At 37.6% G+C, this 24,853-nt stretch overlaps 1 protein-coding gene across 4 annotated transcripts in view; it reads right to left on the bottom strand.

Annotated features, from left to right (window-relative positions):
- Positions 1-24,853, bottom strand: part of LOC109249916 (pantetheinase) — an 83,773-nt gene that overhangs the window by 6,192 nt on the left and 52,728 nt on the right. For 2 of the 4 annotated variants that reach the window (XM_019420550.2, XM_019420551.2), the window contains exons 8-10: positions 22,913-23,083; positions 21,636-21,814; positions 18,743-19,083 (exon numbers count right to left, since the gene is read on the bottom strand). In XM_019420550.2, coding sequence (XP_019276095.2) covers positions 19,068-19,083; positions 21,636-21,814; positions 22,913-23,083 — 366 coding nt within the window. In that variant the 3' untranslated portion in view covers positions 18,743-19,067. Of the gene's footprint in view, positions 1-18,742; positions 19,084-21,635; positions 21,815-22,912; positions 23,084-24,853 lie in introns of those variants that run through there. The other 2 variants (XM_019420552.2, XM_019420554.2) reach the window with 2 other exon arrangements.

Genomic DNA, 24,853 nt, shown 5'->3' with positions numbered 1-24,853 from the left:
GATCAAATGATGATGGATGTCTAGATCCACTGGATCAAGTTCTAGAAAGTAGGCGTGCAGTCCAACAATTTGTACAAACATCCCTGACCTCTGGCTTTCTTTATTTCTGTTCCTGTGACTTCCGTGGGTGCACAAGCTGGCAGTTTACTTGGACCTCTGCCTCATCTTTCTTCTTTTTCGCTTCAGCCTGTTCATCCACTGCTTCTTCCACTTGGCTCTGTGGCGCAGAGGTTTCCCAGAAGATGGCACTGATGCTGAGAGTGCAAAACAATTTTTAATCATGTTGTCCTCTGTTCTAAACCCAGTGATAAATGCTCAGACTTCATCTACTCATCATGCTCCGTATCTCAAGGTACTTCTTGAAACGATTTCTTTTCTTGGCTCCCAGGTCACCACTCTTAAAGCTCTGATACCTCACTGGTTACTCTTTTCAGTCTTCGTTGCTAGTTCGTCCTTAAGTCACTTGCCCTAAGGCAAGTCTTTGATTCTCTTCTCTACTTAGAACAGCTCCCTACGTGATTTCTTAGTCTCCAGGCTTTAGGCTAATCTGTACGCTGATGGGTCTCAAATAAATACCTCCAGCCATGGCTTCCTGCTTGTACTCTGGACAAACATCTCCTGCTGCCTAGAGGATATAACCACTGACCATGTTTAAAGCCTCAAATCTTCACAACATGTGTCCAGCTCCTCTTCCTTCCTACACATCTAGAAAATGGCAACTCATTCTTGAAAATCCTCAGTCCTAGTCCTTGAAGTAATCATTGACTACTCTTTCTTACACTCAACAATATAGCCAACCCATCAGTAGATATTTTGACACTTCATTGAAAATATATCCATAATGGACCAGTTCTCATGGTCCGAGCCACCAAACACTGTCAAATTAGTAGCTCCTAGCTGGCTTCCCTGATTCTTTTCTTTTTTCCCTTCCTTTCTGTTTTACTTGAATACATAGCTTCTAAGCCAAGGAGTAGATTGGTTTCTTCCTCACCACTCTTTCGTAAAAGGTAAAGAATATGAGTGAATTATGTGAAAGGAATGGAAAGTATGTCTGACAGACAATGTTAAGCAGAAGAGAAATTCATTCTGTTTGCCATCAGTTGTAATAATTAGTTATAAAGTGAAAGGAAAGGAGGCCCACTGTGCCCCTTCAAAAGATAATCACGGAGAATAGAGTGGAAAAGTCATAGCTTTTAAAAATAAAACTGTTGGGGAGCCTGGGTGGCTCAGTTGGCTAAGGATCCAACTTCAGCTCAGGTCATGATCTCATGGTTCGTGGGTTTGAGCCCCACATTGGGCTCTGTGCTAATAGCTCAGAGCCTGGAGCCTGCTTCAGATTCTGTGTCTCCCTCTCTCTCTGCCCCTTCCCCACTTGCACTCTGTCTCTCTCTCAAAGATATATAACAAACATTAAAAAAATTCTTTTAATAAAGCTGCAATCACTGGTGAACAGAACCAGGGAGAAGCAGAAGTTACACAAGCTTAGATAAGGAATTTCTCAGCACTCCCAAACACTACAGGAAAAAGTCACCTGATTCGAAGGCACATTTAGAGAGATATCAAGACCTTTTGCCCCAAGGGAACTGGCAGCTATTCAAGGAAACAATAGTAAAATGAATGGCCTGGAGTTACAACAGTGCAGAATCTTCTGGTATGTCCTTAGCAAAATGCACAAATGTAGAAATGTACAAAATGTAGAAATACAAAAGCAGTTTCCAAGGAGGAAATGTAGAGCAGTTAAATTACCAGGGAATTCAAGGCAAGGACTGCTTGATACCTTAAAGGAAACTAAGAATAAATAGCTGTCCTTGGCCTAGATAGAAGCCAGTCTCAATGCTTTGTTGGCTTCTTTGGATTCATTTAAGTGACTTTCCATTTCTTCTAGATGGTGACTTTGTAGTTAATACATAATGCAAAATTCGGAATAGAGATATAAAACCTTGTAACCCAGGATTTCATTTTTTGTTCTAGAACTATCCATGGCTATTTATAAGAGAAACTTTGAGGTATATAGTACTCTGACTGATGTGAGGGAGGGAATTTTTAAAAAGTAATACGGACCTGGGGCATCTGGGTGGATCAGTAGGTTAAGCATCCGACTCTTGATTTTGGCTCAGATCCTGATCTCATAGTTTGTGAGTTTGAGCCCCACGTTGGGCTGCATGCTGACAGTGCAGAGCCTGCTTGGGATCCTCTTTCTCCCTCTCTCTCTGTCCCTCTCACACTTGCTCTCTCTCTCTCTCTCTTTCTCCATAAATAAATAAACATTTGAATTAAAAAAGAAAAGAAAAAAACTACTCTAGAGACAGAAAAATGAGAGCTTTAAACAAAATTTAGCAAAAGCACCCAAGAAGATCAAATTAGAGCACGGAAAAAGGTTCTGAAAGCAAAAGAAATTATCTCGGGTATTTTTAAAATCCGTAAAGAAGTTATAAAAGAGAATAGTCACAACTGAAGACCAAATCACTGACCTTGTGAATCAAGTGGAAGAACATGACATACATTAAGCTAAAATACAAAGAAATAGAAATTCACACATCCTTTTTCATAAATATTGGGTAAATGCCTTCCCTCTGTCAGATACCAGGTACTGGGGTGAAAAGACATAACAAAACTTCCTGCCCTTCAGGAGCTTACATTCAGGTGTGGGTTGGGGGACACTTCATGTTCTCAATAAACATGAAATTAGATTGCAATAGTTACTAAGGAGAAAAAAATAAAGCAAAGAAGAGAGAACTGCAAGGTTTGGGGAGAGGATTGAGCTTCAGGATAAGGTAGCCATGGAAAACTTAAATAAAAAGCTGACTGAATAATATATATATATCTGAAGGAACCGAGAAGCTAACCACATGGATATGTAGGGGAAGCACAATCCAGGGAGGGGATATAGCAGACTCCAAAGTCTTGAGATGGGAACATGCTCAGTGTGTTTGCAAAATTAGCAGATGTCAATGGGGATAGCACAGAGCCAGCAACACAGAGAAAAAATAGATGGGGAAGCCACGGAAGCTGTACAGAGCTACACTGAATAGGGCCTTTTGGGTCACAGTAAGAATTTTAGCTTTGTTTGCCCTTGAGTGAAAAAAGGAAGTCACTGGAGGGTTTTGAACCCAGCAACATGAGTTGACAGGTTCTGACAGATCCACCCTGGCTACTGTGCTGAGAACAGAGGCAGAGGGTAAGGACAAAGATGAGATGATTAGGACGTTGTCACTATAACCTGGTGAGGGAAGATGATGGTTTGGACATAGCAGGGGCAGTGAGTGTGGAGAGTAGTGGTCAAGTTTGGAAATGTTCTAAAGATACAGCAGGCAGAACTTGCACATCGACTGAGTGTGGGCTGGGAGGAAGTTATCAAGGGAAATAGCAAGGCTTTTGTTTTGAGCAGCTTGAAGGTGGAGGGTCCCGTTTAAGGAGATGAAAAAGATGGTGATTGGAGAAGGGCAAGAAACAGGAAGAAATCAGGAGTTGGGTTTTGAATTTATGAGGTTGGAGCTGTGTGCTGAAGAGTGTGGCCTTTCAAGTCCAGGCAGGTCTGGCCATTCACCTATTCTGTGCCCTTGGACAGGCTACCCAAACTCTTGGGCCTATAGTTTTCTTATGCAATAAATAAATAAATAAATAAATAAATAAATAAATAAATAAAAAATCTATTTCTTGAGGTTTTATGAGGCTGGAATGAGTTAACATTTGTAAAGTGTTTACTTACAATAGTATCCTGTGCATAGTTTATCAAATAAGTAAACATCCAAGAAGAATGTTATAGACATGTTAAGGGAATATATAAAAAAGCGTCAGGAAACTCTTACAAGAATACACATATATTTAAATCAACATTAAAAAGGTACATTCTAAAAGGTCACTATAGGGGCGCCTGGGTGGCTCAGTCGGTTAAGCGGCCGACTTCAGCTCAGGTCACGATCTCACGGTCCGTGAGTTCGAGTCCCGCGTCAGGGTCTGGGCTGACAGCTCAGAGCCTGGAGCCTGCTTCAGATTCTGTGTCTCCCTCTCTCTCTGCTCCTCCCCTGTTCATGCTCTGTCTCTCTCTGTCTCAAAAATAAATAAAACGTTAAAAAAAAAATTTTAAAGGTCACTATAGGCAGAGGGAAAGCAATGAGAAAAGGGGGATGAACAGGGAAAAATCAAGATGAAATGAATCAAAGAAGGGAGTATGTCATAAGGGAATGGACTGTTTTATTCATTGCTATAGCCCCAGGGCCTGGGAAATGTCTAGAACATTGAGCACAAAAATGAATAAAGGATTGAATGAATGAACAAATGAACTAAGGAGTTCATTAGTTCATTTCTGTGCCCCCTGGGGCCATTATAAAGTAGGGCACATACACTTAGCTTGGTTCTGATTTCAAAGATAAAGAAGAAAATCTTCTAGCCATCCAGTTAGAAATTCCTTCATTGTACATGTTAAATGTGTATGGTTCTTTGCATATCAATTATATCTCAACAATGCTGCTTAAACACACACACACACACACACACACACATTTGTATAGGCATGGAAAATAGGTATGGAATGGTATAGTCTAAATGCTTAATATCATTAACTCAGAGGTGGTAAGATTGAAACTCAAAAAAAAAAAAAATTAAACAACAGCAAATAAGAAAAATAATACCAAATTTTACCAACAAAATTTCCTGGGTGGTGAAAGAATAGGAAGGTTTTACTTTCTTCTCTATGTTTTCTACATATTCCAAGTTTTCTACTATAAGAATGTTTTACTTTCATAACCAGAAAAAAGTATTTAATAAAATTAAATGTATTGTCTATGAATTGCTTCAAACAAAACTTTAACCATACTTTAAAAAAAAAAACTTCTTGGTGAGTAATTATTAAGAAATTATACAATTTGTGCTTTTTGTGCTTATATAATTCTTTACATGAGTTATTTATCCACATTAGTCTTATATTAAAATTAAAGTTTTGCTAAATGCCCTAAAGTTTCTGAAATGCCCTCATATCCTGTTTTTGTTCTATACAGATTTAGAAATAAAACTAGAAATAAACTTGATAATAATTTTATTCTAAAAATAGGTTTGCAGCTCTCTAATTTATCCACTATTCTTTATTACAATACCAAAAGTGTTTTGTAAAACACTTATTTTATTTTTATTTTTTTCAATATATGAAGTTTATTGTCAAATTGGTTTCCATACAACACCCAGTGCTCATCCCAAAAGGTGCCCTCCTCAATACCTATCACCCACCCTCCCCTCCCTCCCACCCCCCATCAACCCTCAGTTTGTTCTCAGTTTTTAAGAGTCTCTTATGCTTTGGCTCTCTTCCACTCTAACCTCTTTTTTTTTTCCTTCCCCTCCCCCCATGGATTTCTGTTAAGTTTCTCAGGATCCACATAAGAGTCAAACCATATGGTATCTGTCTTTCTCTGTATGGCTTATTTCACTTAGCATCACACTCTCCAGTTCCATCCATGTTGCTACAAAAGGCCATATTTCATTCTTTCTCATTGCCACGTAGTACTCCATTGTGTATATAAACAACAATTTCTTTTTTTTTTTTTTTTAATTTTTACTGCTTATTTGTTTTTGACAGAGAGAGGCAGAGCATGAGCGGGGGAGGGGCAGAGAGAGAGGGAGACACAGAATCCGAAACAGGCTCCATTCTTTATCCATTCGTCAGTTGATGGACATTTAGGCTCTTTCCATAATTTGGTTATTGTTGAGAGTGCTGCTATAAACATTGGGGTACAAGTGCCCCTATGCATCAGTACTCCTGTATCCCTTGGGTAAATTCCTAGCAGTGCTATTGCTGGGTCGTAGGGTAGGTCTATTTTTAATTTTTTGAGGAACCTCCACACTTTTCCAGAGTGGCTGCACCAGTTTGCATTCCCACCAACAGTGTGAGAGGGTTCCTGTTTCTCCACATCCTCTCCAGCATCTATAGTCTCCTGATTTGTTCATTTTGGCCACTCTGACTGGTGTGAGGTGATATCTGAGTGTGGTTTTGATTTGTATTTCCCTGATGAGGAGTGACGTTGAGCATCTTTTCATGTGCCTGTTGGCCATCTGGATGTCTTCTTTAGAGAAATGTCTATTCATGTTTTCTGCCCATTTCTTCACTGGGTTATTTGTTTTTTGGGTGTGGAGTTTGGTGAGCTCTTTATATATTTTGGATACTAGCCCTTTGTCCGATATGTCATTTGCAAAGATCTTTTCCCATTCCGTTGGTTGCCTTTTAGTTTTGTTGGTTGTTTCCTTTGCTGTGCAGAAGCTTTTTATCTTAAGGTCCCAGTAGTTCATTTTTGCTTTTAATTCCCTTGCCTTTGGGGATGTGTCAAGTAAGAAATTGCTACAGCTGAGGTCAGAGAGGTCTTTTCCTGCTTTCTCCTCTAGGGTAAAACACTTATTTTAAAAAAGAGAAAGAAAGAAGGGGTAGGAGAAACAACTTTTTCAAATATTTAAGTCATGAGTCTTGAGAAGGTGATATCACTGGAAGCAATCTTTTCCATCTTAAAGAAACAGGAAGCATGGCAAATTCCATTCGTTTGCTTATCCATCAACCCATTCCAATTGAAAAGAGAAAAAAGAATCTTCAGCAATATTATGAGCAGGTAAATCAACTATACTGGAAAATTTTTCTGGTATGTAGACTTGCATAAGATGATATGTATCAAATTTAGGTCATCATAACTAAAAACTTCCTAATCTAATCAATCTAATATATGGCACGTAAACAGACACACACACACACACACACACACACACGCGCTAAAGAGTGAAGTCATTTGGCAAAGGGCCAGGATTTTTCCCACCAAATAATACTTGTGCAAATAAGATTTTAGTTTTGTAATTGAGCAAATAGTAACAATAACATGCGATTTAATTTTAAAATGTATAAAAATCTCTGTGGGGATCGTTTTTATAATGCTAACACTAGCCAACATACACAGAAGGAATTTCCTTCATTTACGAGAAATGGAGATAAAAAATCATGTTTCAACTTTTCAGGTTTCCTAGGTCCTCATAGGTGAATTTTTAATAAACGTGAAACATTTTAAAAGCACAGGTAAAGCATGCTATTTAAAAATATGTCACTATTTTTTACCTTCTCTTACTAACTCAGGTTTTATGAAACTAAATTACAGAAACCTTGTTAACTTTTCTATTAAATAATCCTAAATTTTAATGTATTAGTAAGTACCAAACCATTTATAACTTTCCTGGCTGTCAGCATTTTCTCAGTGAAAGATTACCTAGGCCCTCGGGCTAGTCCCTATGAGCATTCAGACCTACCTTCTCAGGTAAGAGTGACCAGAGAGGGGACAAGCCGGCTGCAGAAACACTGCCTTTGGGGAGGAGGCCCCCTCCGCATGTGTCCCCTGGACAGCTACTGACTAGAGCCACTGCTGTGTTACCATAGGCCACAGTTCACCTAGACAGATGACGCAAATATTGAAATCTGGAAAAGATAAGCTGATAATAAATCTTTCTGAAGTAAGGTAACAGTATTATTATTGATACATATAACTGGGAGGTGCTTTTATTCTAAACCAGCATCAGGAAGCTGGCAATGAGCAAGCTAAATAGAGAAGGTAAATATTACCATTACTTTTAAAATAATCTCAAACATGGGCCACCAGTAACCACAGTCATGGGTGTTACCAGCATATATATAAAAACACGTGTCCATTAAAACTGCCTTAATTGTTGATTGATTTGAAAGAAAAGTACTCCTGTATTAGATATCCTTACAAAGGAAAAAACGAGCACTGAAAAAACGGTTCAATTTCAAAACAGATGACACGCCTGCCCAAGGACTATTTTGAAAAATTAGAATGTACTTAAACCCAATAACATCTTACAGATAGAAAATAAGTTAGAACAACGGCTTTCCCAAGCTTTGTTTTAACCACAATAGGAAGAAACGTATTTTGTATCATGACTCAGTACACATGTAAGTATGCCTCCATAACAGAAGCAAACGTTTTCATTAAACAAAATGCTTACTTCATTCAACCCACTCTGATATTTTCTATTTTATCTCTTTGTTTAATTAGTGGGATTTATCCCCCCAATAATGTTACTAATCGCAATTACAGAAACACCGGTTTTGAGGGTAGGTGGTCACATACGTTCGGTCCATCAATTTTTTAATTCCTCTGTATAAAACTCCCAAAATGGAGCCAGATCCTTCAGTAGAGCAAAATGACTATCTTAAGTACAATTTCTCATCCATTTCTGTTTGTTACTCAGCCATAGTAAATCATAGGATTATTGTGATAGGCTACTGTTGGTCCCAGTTCTCCACTCTCCTGGCATCTACACTTGTGTCTTTTCTTCTCTGAGAATGGAAGCTACTACCCTGTCCTTAGAACTTGAGCTTTGCTACTTTACTTGTTTTAGCCAAAAAAATATGGACAGAAATAAAAGTGTGCCAGTTCTAAGCCGTGTCATTAGGAGAACTCTATATTTATGAATGTCCTCCATGCTTTCCCATGAGAAGACCAAGCCCCAGTGAAGCCCATTGGTCCAATGAGTTTCAGGGTGGTTTGCTACACAGAATTTTCATGGCAATAAATTACTGTGCTAATTGTTTTTCTGAAAGAAGCCACTGAGATCTATTACCCCAATCCCCCACCTTGCAGAAACACTGACACAGAGAAACACTGATACCACATGATGGGTCACTTGTGATCTAAATAGTCACTAACAAAAACTGTGATAGCAAAAACAGAAACAGCATAAAATGAAAATTATGTTTTACATAAGTGACGTTGACATTTTACTAGGCGATTATAACTCCTGCTTCAGAAATTTCTAGATATTAAAGGATGGTTCAAGAAATAACACCCAAGTTCACGGCTTACAACAGTGAATAGAAAATATCATTCATCTTTCCAAACATGAGTTCAGAGTTTGCCTCAATAACACATACATCTGTCATTTTGTGAGTGAGTTTTCTTTGCAAGCAAGCACAATGCCTCATGTATGGGAGTTTATGATGCTCTAGGAAATCAGAGATCTTACCTGCTTTGTTCATTACTGTCTCCCCATCACCTAAAATAGTGCCTGCAAATCATTTGCTCAATAAATATTTGTTGGTTGAATGATGTTAAATTACTAATTGACTTCATTTTTCATTTTTAAAGGTTTTTAAATCAGAATATTGCATGAATATGGGATTCTCATAATTTCACTTGTGTTAATTATAAAACTGCACTGAAAAGCCTTCTTTCCATTTTATGTGTGTCACATTCTTTCTTTTAACCTGAACATTTATTTAACTGACTGACAATCACTGCGTGGTAAGTGTGAAGGATAAAATATAATTATGATTCTTCTTTCCAGGAATATGTAGCTAATGGTGAGTTAGCCATGCAAACAGATAAAGTACAATATAGAAAGTGCTAAAGAAAAACAGAAAGGTTGAGTTATGGGAGCACATAAGACAGATCTGGAACCCACACACGGTAGCTAGGAAAGGATTGCCTGCAGGTCGCATATAAACTGAAACAGAAAAGAAGGACTCAGAGCACTTCACAAAGAGGCTAAATTTAGAATAGGGAAACATATGCAAAAACTTCATATTTAATCCTAAGAAAATAATTTCATAGCAGACAATTAAAATCTGTTAATCAGTAACAATCATGTTTTACATTTTTATTATCTTATTCCAGCACCTTTTTTTTTTATCAACAGAAGTGTTTTGACTGTGTACTGTAGGCATTCAAGTTAGTTTCTAATTCCTTCTTGTTACACACACACACACACACACACACACACACACACACACACTTAAAAAATAGAAATTAGCAAATGTCTTCATTCTCACTATCAAAGCTCAATGAACTCCAAGTTAATGATTAGCTTTATCCCTCTTGTTTTATTTGCAAAGAACAAAACTAAGGTATCTTTGTTTGTATTGGGAATTACTTAGTATCATTTTTATAAATGGCATGTTTCTGTGGGTATGTTGATATTTTCAAAATATGTTTTTAAAGTTACTTCTATTATATGTAAATAAAACGCATTGAGCACTCATTATGAGTGGAATTATGTTAAGTGCTAAAGTAATATTTTCACTTAACCCTCACAGTAACCAAATGGAGTAGATCTCATTATTCCACTTTACAGGTTATGATGAGTCTGGGAGAACTTAAGTAGCTTTTCCAATGTCATATTACTAGCAAATGGCAAAGCCAGAAATCAAACTAATATTTCTTTTTTCATCAGGGAAGAATGTAGTTGGCACAAATACTCTTTTCCAATATGATGGAAAAAGATGAGTACTAAGGCCAGCTAGCACCATAAATGAATCAAATTTTTAGAAAAGATGATAAGTCATGAAATGTATAGGCAAGGAGTAAAGTGTCTGCTTTTAGATTCATAGAGGTTTTCCTTACCATGTAGGTGAGGAATCAGCAAATTGTTTCTGTAAAAGGCTAGATAGTAAATGCTATACGATTTGAAGGCCATAGGTACGTGGCAACTATTCAATTCTGTCATTGTTAACATGAAAGTAGTCATAGATGATACATAAATGAATGGGTGTATCAGTGTCCAATAAAATTATATTTACAGGAAATAGTTTACTGACCCCTGATATGGACTATAGAAGAGATATTATGGGGGTTCATATCATCAATCAAAGCAAAATAATGGGAATTCAAATCCATTTTACTGGTAAGATCCTTTTCTCCATTCTGCTAAAAATACAGAAGATAACTAGGGTAGAGATATCACTTGCAATGGGGAAAAAATCAGTCTATGGAGGCAAAAATAAGGAAAAGGAAAGACTTTATAATTCCATTTGAGTTTTACATTTGGGGATGTTTTCTACTGACATAAAAAGAAAGCAAGGTTGTTACAGCAAGAAACTGTAATATAAGCCTCTTTATAAAGTTACCATAGGCATGATTGGTTATTACTTGGAAACTATTTCAGAATGGCTTAGACTTAAGGAGAAATCTCTGATATGCAGAGCCTTCCCCTTTCCTAAGCACCCCTAAATTTTTTACTGTAAATGTAGCAAAGATTTTTTTCTGATGGTTTCATTATTCTCAGATGCCCTCCCTCTTCTTTCCATTTTAGAACCCATCTTTCCAGTGAATGGTCATCAATGACCCCAACTTTTCAACAGCAAAACAAATATGGCTATGCCCAGAGATGCTTCCATTGAAAGAACTTAAACAAACCAGGTCTTCAATGCATAAAAGAATTTCTCAACTTATGGAATTTGGGGCAGATGGGACAAAGATCTTGGTATAAAGAATGTGGCTTCAAGCCCTTGAAATCACAGGATAGCCCTGGCATTGTCTAGGACGAAGCCTTTCCTTACATGGGACATGTATATGGTCAGGTAGGCAATACTCCTTCTATTGTGAAAGAAAACTGACCCAGCAAACTATCATGGCCTCCTGAAAAATATTCCACATGAATATAAATGTCTTTTACTATAATTTTTAATTGATTTTTAGCAAGCAAACCTATATGTATTACAGTTGACTCTTGAACAATGCAGGTGTTATGGGTGCTGACCTCTCATACAGTTGAAAATCTGTGTATAACTTTTGAGTCTCCAGAAACTTAACTATGAATAGCCTATGTTGACTGGAAGCCTTATTGATAACACAATTAACATATATTTTGCATGTTACATGTATTACATATTGTGTTCTCAAAATAAGCTAGAGAAAAGAAAATCTTATTAAGAAAATTTTGGAGAATAGAAAATACATTTACAGTTCTGTACTGTATTTATTTAAAAAATATGAGTATAAGTGGACCCACACAGTTCAAACTTGTGTTGTTCAAGGATCAATTGTATTTGGGTTTCCCAAGCAAGCTTTATATCATGAAAGATGCTGCTGTTCTGACATGAGTATCCAACTGGTTTGGTAAGACGCAGTCAATGATTTATGGAGTGCTTCCTGGATGCCAGACACGTACTGTCCTATTGCCTTTAAAAAGACTGATGCTCAAGGCAACTAAGGAATTTGGTCTCATAGCAGAAAGTGGCAAAGCCAGGAATCAAAGGAAGGTCTAACTCTGAAGTTCCATTTCTCTCTGCTGTCATTTTATTTCTCCCGTTTTACAGACAACTAGACACACTCCGATTTATAAATTGTCTTTGGTGAGTTTAGTTAAAGTGGCTCAGTTTCCCAGAGGCTGATCATTTCTGGTGACACTGAGACTGAGTTTTAGAGCTTACAGTATAGAGAACAGACAGGGAATAGAACCGTCTCCCTTCCAAAAAAGGGCAACTTTGTACAATATCAATCTCTTGACTATATTTTCAGACAGTGTATAAGTACAGGATATGACCATGATACCTTGTGAAAGCATGAGGCCATCCAAGGGCATGGAATCCAGTAGCTACTGAAGCAAGTGACTCTACAGAAAATTCCATGCAAATCTCTACATTAGGGCTGAATATTCTATCTGAGGCCACTTCTATCTAAATACCTTAGTGTATCTGCATCATTTATATATTTTTTTAATGTTTATTTTTGAGTGAGAGAGAGAAAGAGAAGGAGAGGATGTGAGTGGGGGAGGGGCAGAGAGAGAAAGGGAGACACACAATAGAAAGCAGGCTCCAGACTCTGAGCTGTCAGCACAGAGCCCCACATGTGACTCGAACTCGTGAACCACTTGTGAACTGGGAGATCATGACCTGAGCCGAAGTCCCACATTTAACCTACTGAGCCACCCAGGTGCCCCTGAAGCATTTATATCTTAAGGGCCTAGTACAGCCTCTGGGGTCTAGAAACCCAGTAAGTAATAGTTCTGGAAACTAATAATAATAAGGAGGCTAAATAGCAAGTGATGCTTCAAAAACTGTGTTCAGTTCGGAGTCCTGAGGATAGACCAAATGCTAGCAAGTCTCATAAATCTCTTAAAACCGCTTTCAGAAAATAGGTTGACAGATAAATAAAATCATCCTGATGCCATAAACCCTGAATATTTTCATGAGTTTTAGAGGATTGTCTGTATATCTATTCTTTGGCCACTACAAAGAGAAGAATGGAATGTAAGGGGCATTCAGCTTATATATTTGAGGAAGGATATTTTCTCTTTTTGAACCTATCCTAAGACATGTCACCTTGAATGTTAGTTTCTTATTTATATATTTTAGGAAGGATATTTTCTCTTTTTGAACCTACCCTAAGACATGTCACCTTGAATGTTAGTTTCTTATTGAACTTGAATCTCTGAGCCAGATATTATATTCACTTGAACCTATAGAAGGCAGCCTTTGGGTTTTTATATCAGATCTCTACTCCCCAGGGCCCCAGAATGGAGAGACCCAGTATAAAGTAACTTCATCTCTTTCACCTTTTTTGTTTGTTTTCCCCATTGGAGGCGAGAGGAGGAATAAACTAGGGCAGCAATTTAAAATAGTGAATTCCCCCACAGTGTGCTGCTCAGAACCTTTTCTCACATTTTAGGATCTTGAAGACAGAACCTGAACATACTGCTCGTGTGGGCACAGCCAATGCTTGGTTCATGTCAATAGTAATAAAGAGAAATTATAAAGAGGATGAGAAGGGTAAAGAGCAGTGGTGAAGGAGGAAGAGAAAGAAGAGGAGGGAACATAGGAGGAGGAGGAAAAAAAGAGAAAGAGGAAGAGAAGAGAAAGGGAGGGGGAAAAACTTACTGAACTTAGACCAGTCACTGGGCAAAAGGCATTACATGAAATCTCTCTGGTTTATTCCCAATACCCTCCAAATAGCTGGATAGGGAAAACTGAGATAATTACTACCTTAATGAAAATTTCAGCTAACATCCCTCTATGGATCGGTGGGTTGGGGAATCTTATTAATTACAAGCTAAGCAAGGTGAAGTTATAACAAACTAAATAGTAGTATCAGAACATTTTCAAAATAGTATTTGTAATTGTCTTAATAACATCATTGTAATATATTTTTATCAACAGTCTCTGAAGATAATGCTCACATCTTTATTTCAGTTAAAATTAAATTATATATGTACTTAAGGAATAATTTCAGTGTTTAGATTTTATTTTATTTTTTTGCCATAGTGCTTTCATAATCTACCTCTAGAACAACTACTTTCCTATAACTAGGTACACAGTGGCAGGCAGGCTTTTCAATCAATTTTTATTCATATTGCAACAGCAAATAAACCCTCAGTAATTGTCTTTGATAGAACAAGATGAAATTTTATCATAGACAGAAAGAAAAAAATCAGCTGGTTCACAATGAATTTCAGTTAAGTCAACATTGCAATCTGTTAAAAGAGTATTTTGTTTTACTAATATTTTCACAACTCAATTCAAAGTTTATCCAATAAACATGTCTACAAAGCACATTGCCCAAACATTAACTTTTTATTAGGTAATCTACCACCATACTGACAGGTGGGCCTTATTTGCCTTGGCAGGAGTTCAAAGTTTCTAGAAGGTATTGATAGCTGAATAGCTGCTAACACTGATAAGAGCTCTTGCCATATTTCTGTGGCTAGACCACCATATGCAACTAATTTCAAAATAGAAAGATTAAAAGAGCTCACTCTACTGTTAACACCTAGTCATTGATGCTTCTAAACTTACCTCTCAAGACTGAAAAATTCCCACTCTTCATTTTGATAATCTTCTCCTAATTTTTCAAGGCAAATTTTTATTCTCCATGCCACGTCAACAAATATGACCAACTAAGTTCAATCTTTGTTCCAGGAGATATATATGCTTTAGTATTAATCGTGTACTTTCACCTTAGCTCTCATCCTGCATTCTGTCAAAGTCTGAGCTATTAAAGCTATGAGACTATGTAGAATGTGGCATATCTTTCCTGTAAAGGTAAGGATGCAATTAAAATCTGGCTTTAATAATCACTAAGCAAAGGGGTGCCTGGGTGGCTTAGTTGGTTAAGCTTCCAACTCTTGATTTTGACTCAGGTCATGATCTCACAATTCGTGAATTTGAACCCACATCAGGCTCTATGCTGACAGCATGGAACCTGCTTGGGATTCTCTCTCTCCCTCTCTCCTTGTCCCTCTCCTGCTCTCTCTCTCTCTCTCTCTCTCTCTCTGTCTCTCTCAAAAGTAAGTAAACATTAAAAAATTTAAAAAAATATTCTTAAAAATATAATAACAATCCTAAGCAAATAATCAGTGTCCAGCTCACTAAGCAAATAATCAGTATCCAGCATTTGAATCAACAAGATTAACACTGAGTCTTTCAGAAAGCCACAGTCTAGTGTGTAAGAAACCATTAGTAACCTGTAATACTAGAAAAAGCATTGGACATAAAATTAAAAGATTCCCCTTTGAGGATCTGATACACCTAAGTAAGAAGAGCAGAAAACAACACTTTGCTCTCTAAGGTAAAAAATGGAAGAAGAAAAAAAAAGTACCTACTTTGTGAAATAATAGAAAATGTATCTGAAAATGTTTTGTAAACTATGAAACACCATATGTAAGACATTAGTGATGTCTTTGCATACTCTGGGTAAGAAGACACAGGCGAAGTTGCCTTCAGATTAATGGGAAGGGCAAGTAAAGTCTGAAGGAAGTGGTCATCTTGGTTTGCAACTTGCAGGCACATGGGGCTGTCAACAAAGTATGGGGTAGGAGGCAAGGATTATAGTCTCACTATACATTGGAAAATAAATGAGAAATAGCAGTGCTGGTGACTCATGGCAGACATTTATTGGGTGGAAATAAATGGAAGTGGAAAAAGAACGTAAGATGCATGCCTTTGAAGACTTTCATTAAATGATAGATATTACTAGTGCTAACCAATATTTATGAATCCCTTCCCTTTCCTGGACACACAGGGAAATTATGCTTTCTGTGCATTTCAATTTGGCAAGTCCATAGGACTTGCTTTGGCCAAGAAAATACGAATGGGAATGACAAGTATCACTAGATGAAAGCCTTTTTTAAAAATGTTTATCATTTTTGAGAGAGAGAAAGAGCACACATAGCAGGGAAAGGGCAGGGTAGGGGGGACAGAAGATCTGAAGTGGGCTCCACACTGACAGCACAGAGCCCAATGTGGGGCTCAAACTCACAGAGCACAAGATCATGACCTGAGCTGGGTTCAGATGCCCAACCAACTGAGCCACCCGGTCGCTCCTAGATGAAAGCATTTAAAAGACAGTGTGCAATTTCTCCATATTCTTCTGTCATGCTCCAGAAATTATGGGAGCATTGGTAATAAGGAAACAACACATAATGAAAAAGCCTGAGGTTCTGAGCTTTGACACAGAGGCTAGCTGCCCTGGAGTAGCCTTTGAGTGAGAAATGAATTTTCATCTTATTTAGCCAGGAGATTTTTGGTTTTATTTGTTACTACACCACAAGCTAGCCTATCCTAATACACACGATAAAGAAAAAGTATAGCAGAGTGAAAGAAATTTGGTTTTGTAGTGTCTGTACTTAAAACACTAAACCTTGCGATTATGGCAGCATGCTACAGTATTACTCGTGGATATAGGTATTTTCCCCATCCAAGACTCGGTGATTACAAAAGCAAAATTAAGGTAATGCATTTGGAATACACTCAAGACATCCAGAATAGAGAATTGGAAGAATGTGGGGAATGCAAGGTTAATTTTCGATGTAAGAGCCAAGTGATAGATTTCAGTGCAGCTTTTGACATTGATAATGACTTTCTAGTTGATTGTTGACATATTCAGAACACTTCAATTGTTATTTTCCATTTGTTTTATATTTTTATAGATTAGTAGAAAAAAATCCTTGCTGATTCAAAAAAAAAAAAAAACAGTTAATATGTTGATGTTCTTAAAGACCCTTTTTCCTAGTAGTGTCATTTCATGAATTAATGATTCTGGAACTTATGCTGTTTATTCTATGTTACTTTTTTTTTTTAAGCTTTATTTTTGAGAGACAGAGAGAGAGACAGAGAGAGAAAGAGAGAGAGAGCATGAGTGAGGGAGGAGCAGAGAGAGGGAGACACAGAATCTGAAGCAGGCTCCAGGCTCTGAGCTGTCAGCACAGAGCCCAATTTGGGGCTCGAACTCATGAACCGCGTGATCATGACCTGAGCCGAAGTCAGACGCCCAACCGACTGAGCCACCCAGGCACTCCTATTCTATGTTACTTTTTAATGTGTATTCTTTTATAAAGTAGACTTCTAAGAAGTGAATGTAAAAGTCACAGGTGTGTATCAGGAGAAGATGATGTCACCACAAATGAGTTAATCCAACCAATTTAAATTTTACCAAGAGCAGAAATCATTAAATTATTTAATCTTTAGCATAGAAAATAATTGTAGAAAGTGCTTTGGCACAATACTTTTCATATGTAAATATTGGGAGTATATTTTGAAAGACATATTACATATATAGCAAAAAGAAAAGGAAACGGTCCTATGTTTTAAAATTATATAGAAATACATATAAATATAAATACATACTTATCGTAATAGCCAGCATCCTAATTGATCTGCAAAGATCCTTGTCTCTTGATATTCTTACCTTTGTGTGATTCTCTCCCACATTGTACCACTGTTGGTCTGTGTGATAAATAGCGTATGGCAGAAGTGACGTCACTTCCAAAATTAGGCTATAAAAGACTGAAATATCCACACCCTTCTATATATAGATATAGATATAGATGATATAGATATCAATGATATAGATAGATATAGATATAGATGTAGATATAGATATAGATACAGATATAGATAGATATATTTGTCTATCTCATCACTCACTCTTGGAGACACCAGTTGCTTTTTTGTGAAAAATTTCAGGTAGCCCATGCATAAGGAAAAAGGCCACAGCCAGCTTCCAGCAAGGAGCTGAGGACCATCAACAACCATGTGAGTGATCTTAGCAGTGGAGTCTTCAGGCCCAGAGGAACTTAAGATGATTGTAACCCTGGGGACAGGTTTATTACAACGTTAAGGGAGACCTTAAGCCAGAAAACCCATTTAAGCCATTCCCAGATCCTGACTCCTAGAAACTGTGTCAGATAATAAATGTTTGCCGTTTTAAGCTGTTACATTACCAGTAATTTGCTGTGCTACAATGGATATGTGATATATTTGACAAAATAGAATAGCAAAGAAGCCCTTAGGGTTTATTGAAGGCTTTAATATTTTAAACTTAACACCGTTACAACAATTTTCTTCTTTAAATTAAAATTGTATGAAGTATTGAGGCTTGCCATGATGATTGCGGTCCCTAAATACATAGGGGGTTATTTTCTAATGGGCTCTTTTTAAAAGGTAGTTAATATCACCCAAAAGTATAAGATGAATTTTACTCAAATATTATTGGATGAGATAGTGTTTTTTTTTTTTAAAGTATCTACCGCAAAAATGTTTACTTCAAAATGATATATTACTGGTATGGATCATGCTCTCCTTTGCAGAAGGGCATGCTTCGTATAGTGTGGGGCTGATCTCAGCCCCAGATGTGGATAGTCTACCGGTTGAGAGATGTTTTTGACTTAAACGATGTCCTTTGTTTCACTAAGTTGTATCAACAGATTCTTTTGTTACTAAAAAAGAATATTTAAGGACAGATCAATTACATGATTTCATCCGTGTGACTTTCTGCTTTCCCAGCATCCAGATGGTCTGATGGTTTCAGCATCAGTTCATCAGCAATGCTTCTCTGAGAGTATCTAGTTGAGTCTCACGGAACCAGGCTAGCTGGATCTTCTTAACTAGGTAACCATTCTGTTTAAGCTTCAATTTATGGTAAAAATGGAGAGGAGAGGGGATTAGAATTTGTACCGGTTTTCTAGGGCTGCCATTATAAAGTACCACAGATTAGTTTAAACAACAGAAATTTATTTTCTCAAGATTCGGGAGGCCAGAAATCCAAATCAAACTGTCAACAGGGTTGATTTCTTCTGAGGGCCTTTCTCCTTGGCTTGTAGATGGCCATCTTCCTTTGTGTCTTCACATAGTTTCACATAGTTTCCATAGTGTCTATGTCCTAATCTTCTCTTCTTATAACAATACCAGTCATATTGGATTAGGGCCCACCCTAATGCCATCATTTTACCTCTTAAAAGACTTTATCTTCAAATGCAATCACATTCTGAGGTATGGAATTCAGACTTCAATATGTGAATTTGAGGGGGGACATAATTCAACCTATAGGAGACCTGAAATAGATTGTTTCGATAAAAAAACTAAAAGACCAAATAAGTAAAATCAATAGAACACTTAAGCAGAGCTGAATAACAGATATGTTATAACACAAGTAAGAATGAATTCATATTTATTATAAGTGACAAGGCTCAGAAGCCATATAAAAATTAATATAAGAATCAGTAACAACAAAACAATTAATCGTGGAGAATTTCTCCATGGAGCCTGGGTGGGAATCACTGGGGACCAGCTTGGAAAAAGGCTACTACAGTGAGAGAGGAAGTGGTTACATCATCATCATGAAGTTGATAACAAATGATATCTTTAAATGAGGAAGTATCAAAAATTGCTCTCTGGACCATTCAGAGGAGATCGGATGCGTTCAGGGTGGTATGGCCATAGACAGGACCATTCAAATTGATCCAGGTATAAAGAGATTAAGGAACATATATTTGAGCATTGGTCTTTTTTGGAATTGGGTTGTTTGTATTAAAAGAGTATTACAAACGTTTTACGCAGAAGAAAAAAAATCACAGTTAAAAAGCACATCAAAACTATTGTAAAATACGTACGTATGTGTTAAAGAAATGCAGAGCGAAAAAGTAATCAGATCTGGGTATGGATGTTGTAAATACCATTTTTGAAAAAGTAAATTCATTGCCTGTAATGTTTAATTTTAAGAAAAATCATTCTAAGACAAGCTGGTGGGTTTGCTGAAGTTAAAATACCAGATAGTGTATTCATATGAATAGTTCTTAGTTGATCTCCAGGAAAAATTTGAAAATAAAAACTAATGTGCTTTCTCCCAGGAATTTGAGAACATACCAAATCCATCAAAAGGTTTTGTGATGTGGTATCTTACAGTGAATGGACATCAACCATGTTTATAAAAATGATCTTATTTGGGGTATTAATCTACTTAGCACATTTGGCCATACGTTAATCAAGGTAATCTTTGCACATGTGTGTGTGTGATGGTATGTAATACAAAGCAAATAAAGATATTCTATTTCTCTTTTTATGAAAGACACAGGCAATTTGCCCACTGAATTTCTTTAAAGGCTTTTAATACTAACATCTGTAGTTATTTAATACTTCAGAGCAGGAGTTAACAAACTTTTTGTGGAAAGGGCCAAGCAGTAAATATTTGCAGCTTTTCTGGCCATAACTGGCCATAACAGCTTTTCTGTGTCATAACTACCCAACTTTGTCACCATAGCATAAAAACAGTCATCAGCAGGGGCGCCTGGGTGGCTCAGTCGGTTAAGCGTCCGACTTCAGCTCAGGTCACGATCTTGCGGTCCGTGAGTTCGAGCCCCGCGTCGGGCTCTGGGCTGATGGCTCAGAGCCTGGAGCCTGCTTCCGATTCTGTGTCTCCCTCTCTCTCTGCCCCTCCCCCATTCATGCTCTGTCTCTGTCTGTCTCAAAAATAAATAAACGTTAAAAAAAATTTTTTTTTTAAATTAAAAACAGTCACCAGCAATACTTAAACAAACGTGGCTGTGTTCAATAAAACTTTAGGTATTAAGACTAAAATTTGAACTTCAGATCGTTTTCATGTATCACAAAATATTCTTCTTCTTGGGATTCTTCCTCTTTTTCAACCATTTAGAAACATAAAACCCTTTCTTAGCTAACGGGCTATGCAAAAATAGATCGCAGGCCAGATGTGGTAAATGTCTTAGAGCCTCCTTATTACTATACTTATAGGCTGACAAGGTAGACAAAACACTAAAGAGACGCTGAAAACCACAAAAAACATGAAGGCCTTCTAACAAGTTCCTAGGTGGAAGCCCAGCTGCCTTCTAGAATACCTCATTGCTAGGTACCAAGCCAAAGCCAATTAGCTGATGTTGAATTCATTGAGAGACACGCTCTGAGAGACAGAGCATGAGTGGGGAAGGGGCAGAGAGAGAGAGGGAGACACAGAATCTGAAGCAGGCTCCAGGCTCTGAGCTGTCAGCACAGAGTGCAGTAACGGGGCTTGAACTCATGGACTTTGAGATCATGACCTGAGCTCAAGTCAGATGCTTAACCGACTAAGCCACCCAGGCACCCCGAATTCACTGATTTTCTAACTGAAATATGCAGGGTGACTGAACCATTGGAAAATGTTTGCACTTTAGACAATTAGAGTGATACAGTTTTAGCAGTCAATGTATCGTGCATGGTTTTCCTGTGACAGCCATTCACAGTTGTGATAGTTAGCACACGTGCAGTCCTTTCCATGATCCAGTAACTGGTCTAAGGACTTTAAGTGTATTTTTTTTTTCCTCACCCAAAATCCCTAAAATGTAGGTATAATTGTTATTTTCATTTTATGGATTTTTACCTTTCAAAATTATGTCACTGTGTATCTGGCTTCTATTATCTGGTGTCTGTGTGTGTGTGTGTGTGTGTGTGTGTGTATGCGTCTAAAAACAGAGAAATATATACGTATAAATAATTGTATTCACTTGTACAAAAGACCATGACCACTCTTATCAAAAGCCCACATCCATGCTTCTGTTGTCACCCATCATTTTTTAAATCATGCAAAATAAAAAGGGAAATAGAACTATTTTACCAACTGAATGAGCACACAGTCAGTGCTATAACTACGAGCATTACTCCCGGTGCTTGTGCCCTGAGGTCGGATGAAGCCTTTAATATCCAGTCCTTCTCATACAACCTCCCAAACAGAGTTACGGTCAAGACAGGTCCAGATGGCGGCTTCACGCTAAACAAGCGTCCATCACGTAACACCTAATGAAAGCACAGAGAAGTTAACCGGGTCTCCCTGGAAGTTCTACAACCCCACCACACACTTTTAAAATTCAGTGCAACTGGATGAAGAAACAGTAAAAACAATGGCTACCTTCTGTCAGAAATTTTGAAATGGTACAGATCACGGGAAAAATTGGAGGTGTGGAATTGGCATGGATTCATTTATTATTGAAATGGCTATAATCGATATCTTATAATTGACTTATCTGAGGAAGCATTCCATGAGGAAACAAGCATAAAGCAATGGGTTTGGGAAATCTAATGCTCTCAGACAAAATAGGCTCTTCCAAGTGGACAGAAGGGACTGACTGAGGGGGTTGAGCTGAGCCTCCGTCAACCCTGTCACTCGCTCACCACAGCCCCCCAACATGTTCATTGACCCAATGCCCCACAGTAGCTGTTCCTACAAGGAATACAGAGTAAGAGCAGAACCTGCAGGAAAGCCAGGGGAAGAATGTGGCTGGGCAGAGCTTATACAGTAAGGAACTATTTCCGGCCTTTAAAAAAAAAAAAAAAAGTGTTTTGTGTCTTGACAATTTCAGCTACCATCAGATTCTCTCTCCTTAGCTTTTCCTTCCTTCTTTTTCCTCCTGTGATCACAGAAGGTCTTTACACAACAATGAAAGGAATTCCCTTTAATTTTGCTAGGCTATCACTGCTCTTGATGTGAAGGGGTTCCCTCTGGTGGGACTGGTCCTAAAACCCTTCTGGAGTCTTCTTCCTACTCAGGGGATCCGAAACAGCCAGCCTCCTCCCAGTAGTCTCCATAATATATATATGTATATATGTATACATAATATATATATACATATATATATTATGTACATAATATATGTACATAATATATATATGTATATACATATATATATATTATTCTCAAGGATACTAATTATAATAGTAAGAATTTCCAGACAAAAAATTCAACCTGCTCAGTGTGACTCCTGATTCCTAAGAACAATTTTATCCTTTCCAAATGGAGATTTTTGTGATATTTGTAAACACTTGAGTCGGTTTCATACTCAAAAAGTGCTCCCTCTTACATGAAATGAATTGTCAATATTCAGCAAAGATTCTTACCTGAAATTCCCCAGGTGCAAGCTGACTGTCACTCAGCAACACCTCAGGGAAGACATATTGGGTTCCAAAAGTGCCACTGAGGGAAAACATTTCAAACCTGGTGGAAGCAGATTCAACCGCATCACCACAAGTGCGTAAGTCTGGTGTTTTACACTTCAGCAGAGTACAAATCTAGGAAAGTAAATGCAAACCAGTGAGTCCTAAGAAAGCCAACTGATGCACCCTTCTGACCTACAAATATTGCCTCTGCTATGCCTAGTCTCTTTTGTTTGATAAAATAATGTTATTTTTCCATTCGATTAATTCAATTCATTGATGGATAGCTAATTCAACTAGTAATAAAAATAAACGACTTCAGACCCTAACGCTTTCTGCCATTCATGGTCAAACAGATTAAATCTCATGAAGAAACAATCAGACCCTTGGTCTATAGCGATGAACAACTATACCCTCATTGTTCTCAAGATGGCAATGCTTTTAATCATTGACTTCCATTTTTTTTTCAAAAGGTTAAATCTAGTTTCATCTCTGCATTTTTGCCTATTTCCCGCAATAAAAGAAATTTAAAGTTGTAATGAACCCCAGAGTTGATCTAGAGGCAATCCCTGTGAATGGGAAAAGTCACACACTTTATATCTGAGCAAGAACTGAAATAGTTCTCACTGTACTACACAGTTATATTCTACTCTACTCTACTCTACTACATAATAATGTAAATGTAATGTACATGTAAATGTAAATGTAAAATCTAAGTATAGGAATCATCTCACTATGCAGATGCAAAGTCCCCAAAAGGAAGATCCATATTCATTGAACCTGTACTGCATCTTCCAAACCTTATTTCAAGCCACCTTACCTCCTGCCTGACTAAAACAACAGCTTTAACTGGTCTCCCTGTTTCTACTTTTGAAGTCAGAGAGTAAGAGCTTTAGAGCAAGTATGTTAAGATGGGATACAAATAGCTTTCAGATAAAGAAACAATGAATACATGCGTCTGTTTTATTCCCTATATCTTACCTAAGCCAAACTTAGTTTGTTTAAGACATGAACCCATAAGGATAGGAAAACAGGAGGCTAGAGCATGGCTTAATGCTGGAAGTTGGGACGGTTGATGCAAAAGTAGTGGCTGATTTCCCAAGCCTCAGGAAAGCCAAGTCCTAATCTGGCAATAAGAGAGCCACAAATCAACCCTATCTACACGGCAGAATACTCAGAAGATTCCACCCCTGGGAGCACCAGGTACCTCAGGAACTGGTAAAGTTGTGGTGGCTAATGTAAGGAAAATTGGTAGGAATTTGTTAAGGATGCCTCAGATTCTGAGTCCCCCACCACGGATGGGCAACTCTCCTTCCTCTATTCCAGTATAAGATGGGGCATTTATTCCCAGAGAGGGTAAGGCAGACGATTTTTAGTAAAGGTTTGAAAAAACCTGGTTGAAGGGGATTACATGAATGAAATTTTGTTGAGATCATCCCCCTCCACCATGGATGCATCCAGCAAGGTCATTGCTCCCACCTGGTTCTCTAAACGCTGTCAGCAATGAATTTACCCTTCAGAAATAAAATTACCAGATAAATATAGGACAGGAGCCCAATTTAAATTTGAAGTTTAAATATACTAATAGTATCAAAAATGGTTTTTAGTGTGTAAGTATGTCTCAAATATTGAATGGGACAATCTTATATTTTTTAAATATTTGTTGTTTATCCAAACTTTGAATTTACTAGGGCACCCTGTATTTCAATTTGCTAAATTAGATAACATTATTCAGGAAGAGAATTAGAAGAATTTTAAAGACTGAGAAACCTGACCCATCCCAAGAGGAAGTCTCCAAATATACTTACTCAGGGTTTCCCCTAACAAAATGCCTGGTTAGATCACCCTACTTTGGAGTTTAAATGGGCAAATATCGCTCATGCTCAGCCTTTCACTTAGTTTTTG

Source organism: Panthera pardus, unplaced genomic scaffold, assembly GCF_024362965.1.
Source record: "Panthera pardus isolate Hobbes unplaced genomic scaffold, ASM2436296v1 HiC_scaffold_17, whole genome shotgun sequence".
NCBI classification, from domain to species: domain Eukaryota; kingdom Metazoa; phylum Chordata; class Mammalia; order Carnivora; family Felidae; genus Panthera; species Panthera pardus.
The sequence above is the reverse complement of the archived record's forward strand: the minus strand, read 5'-3'. Positions and strand labels throughout refer to the sequence as shown.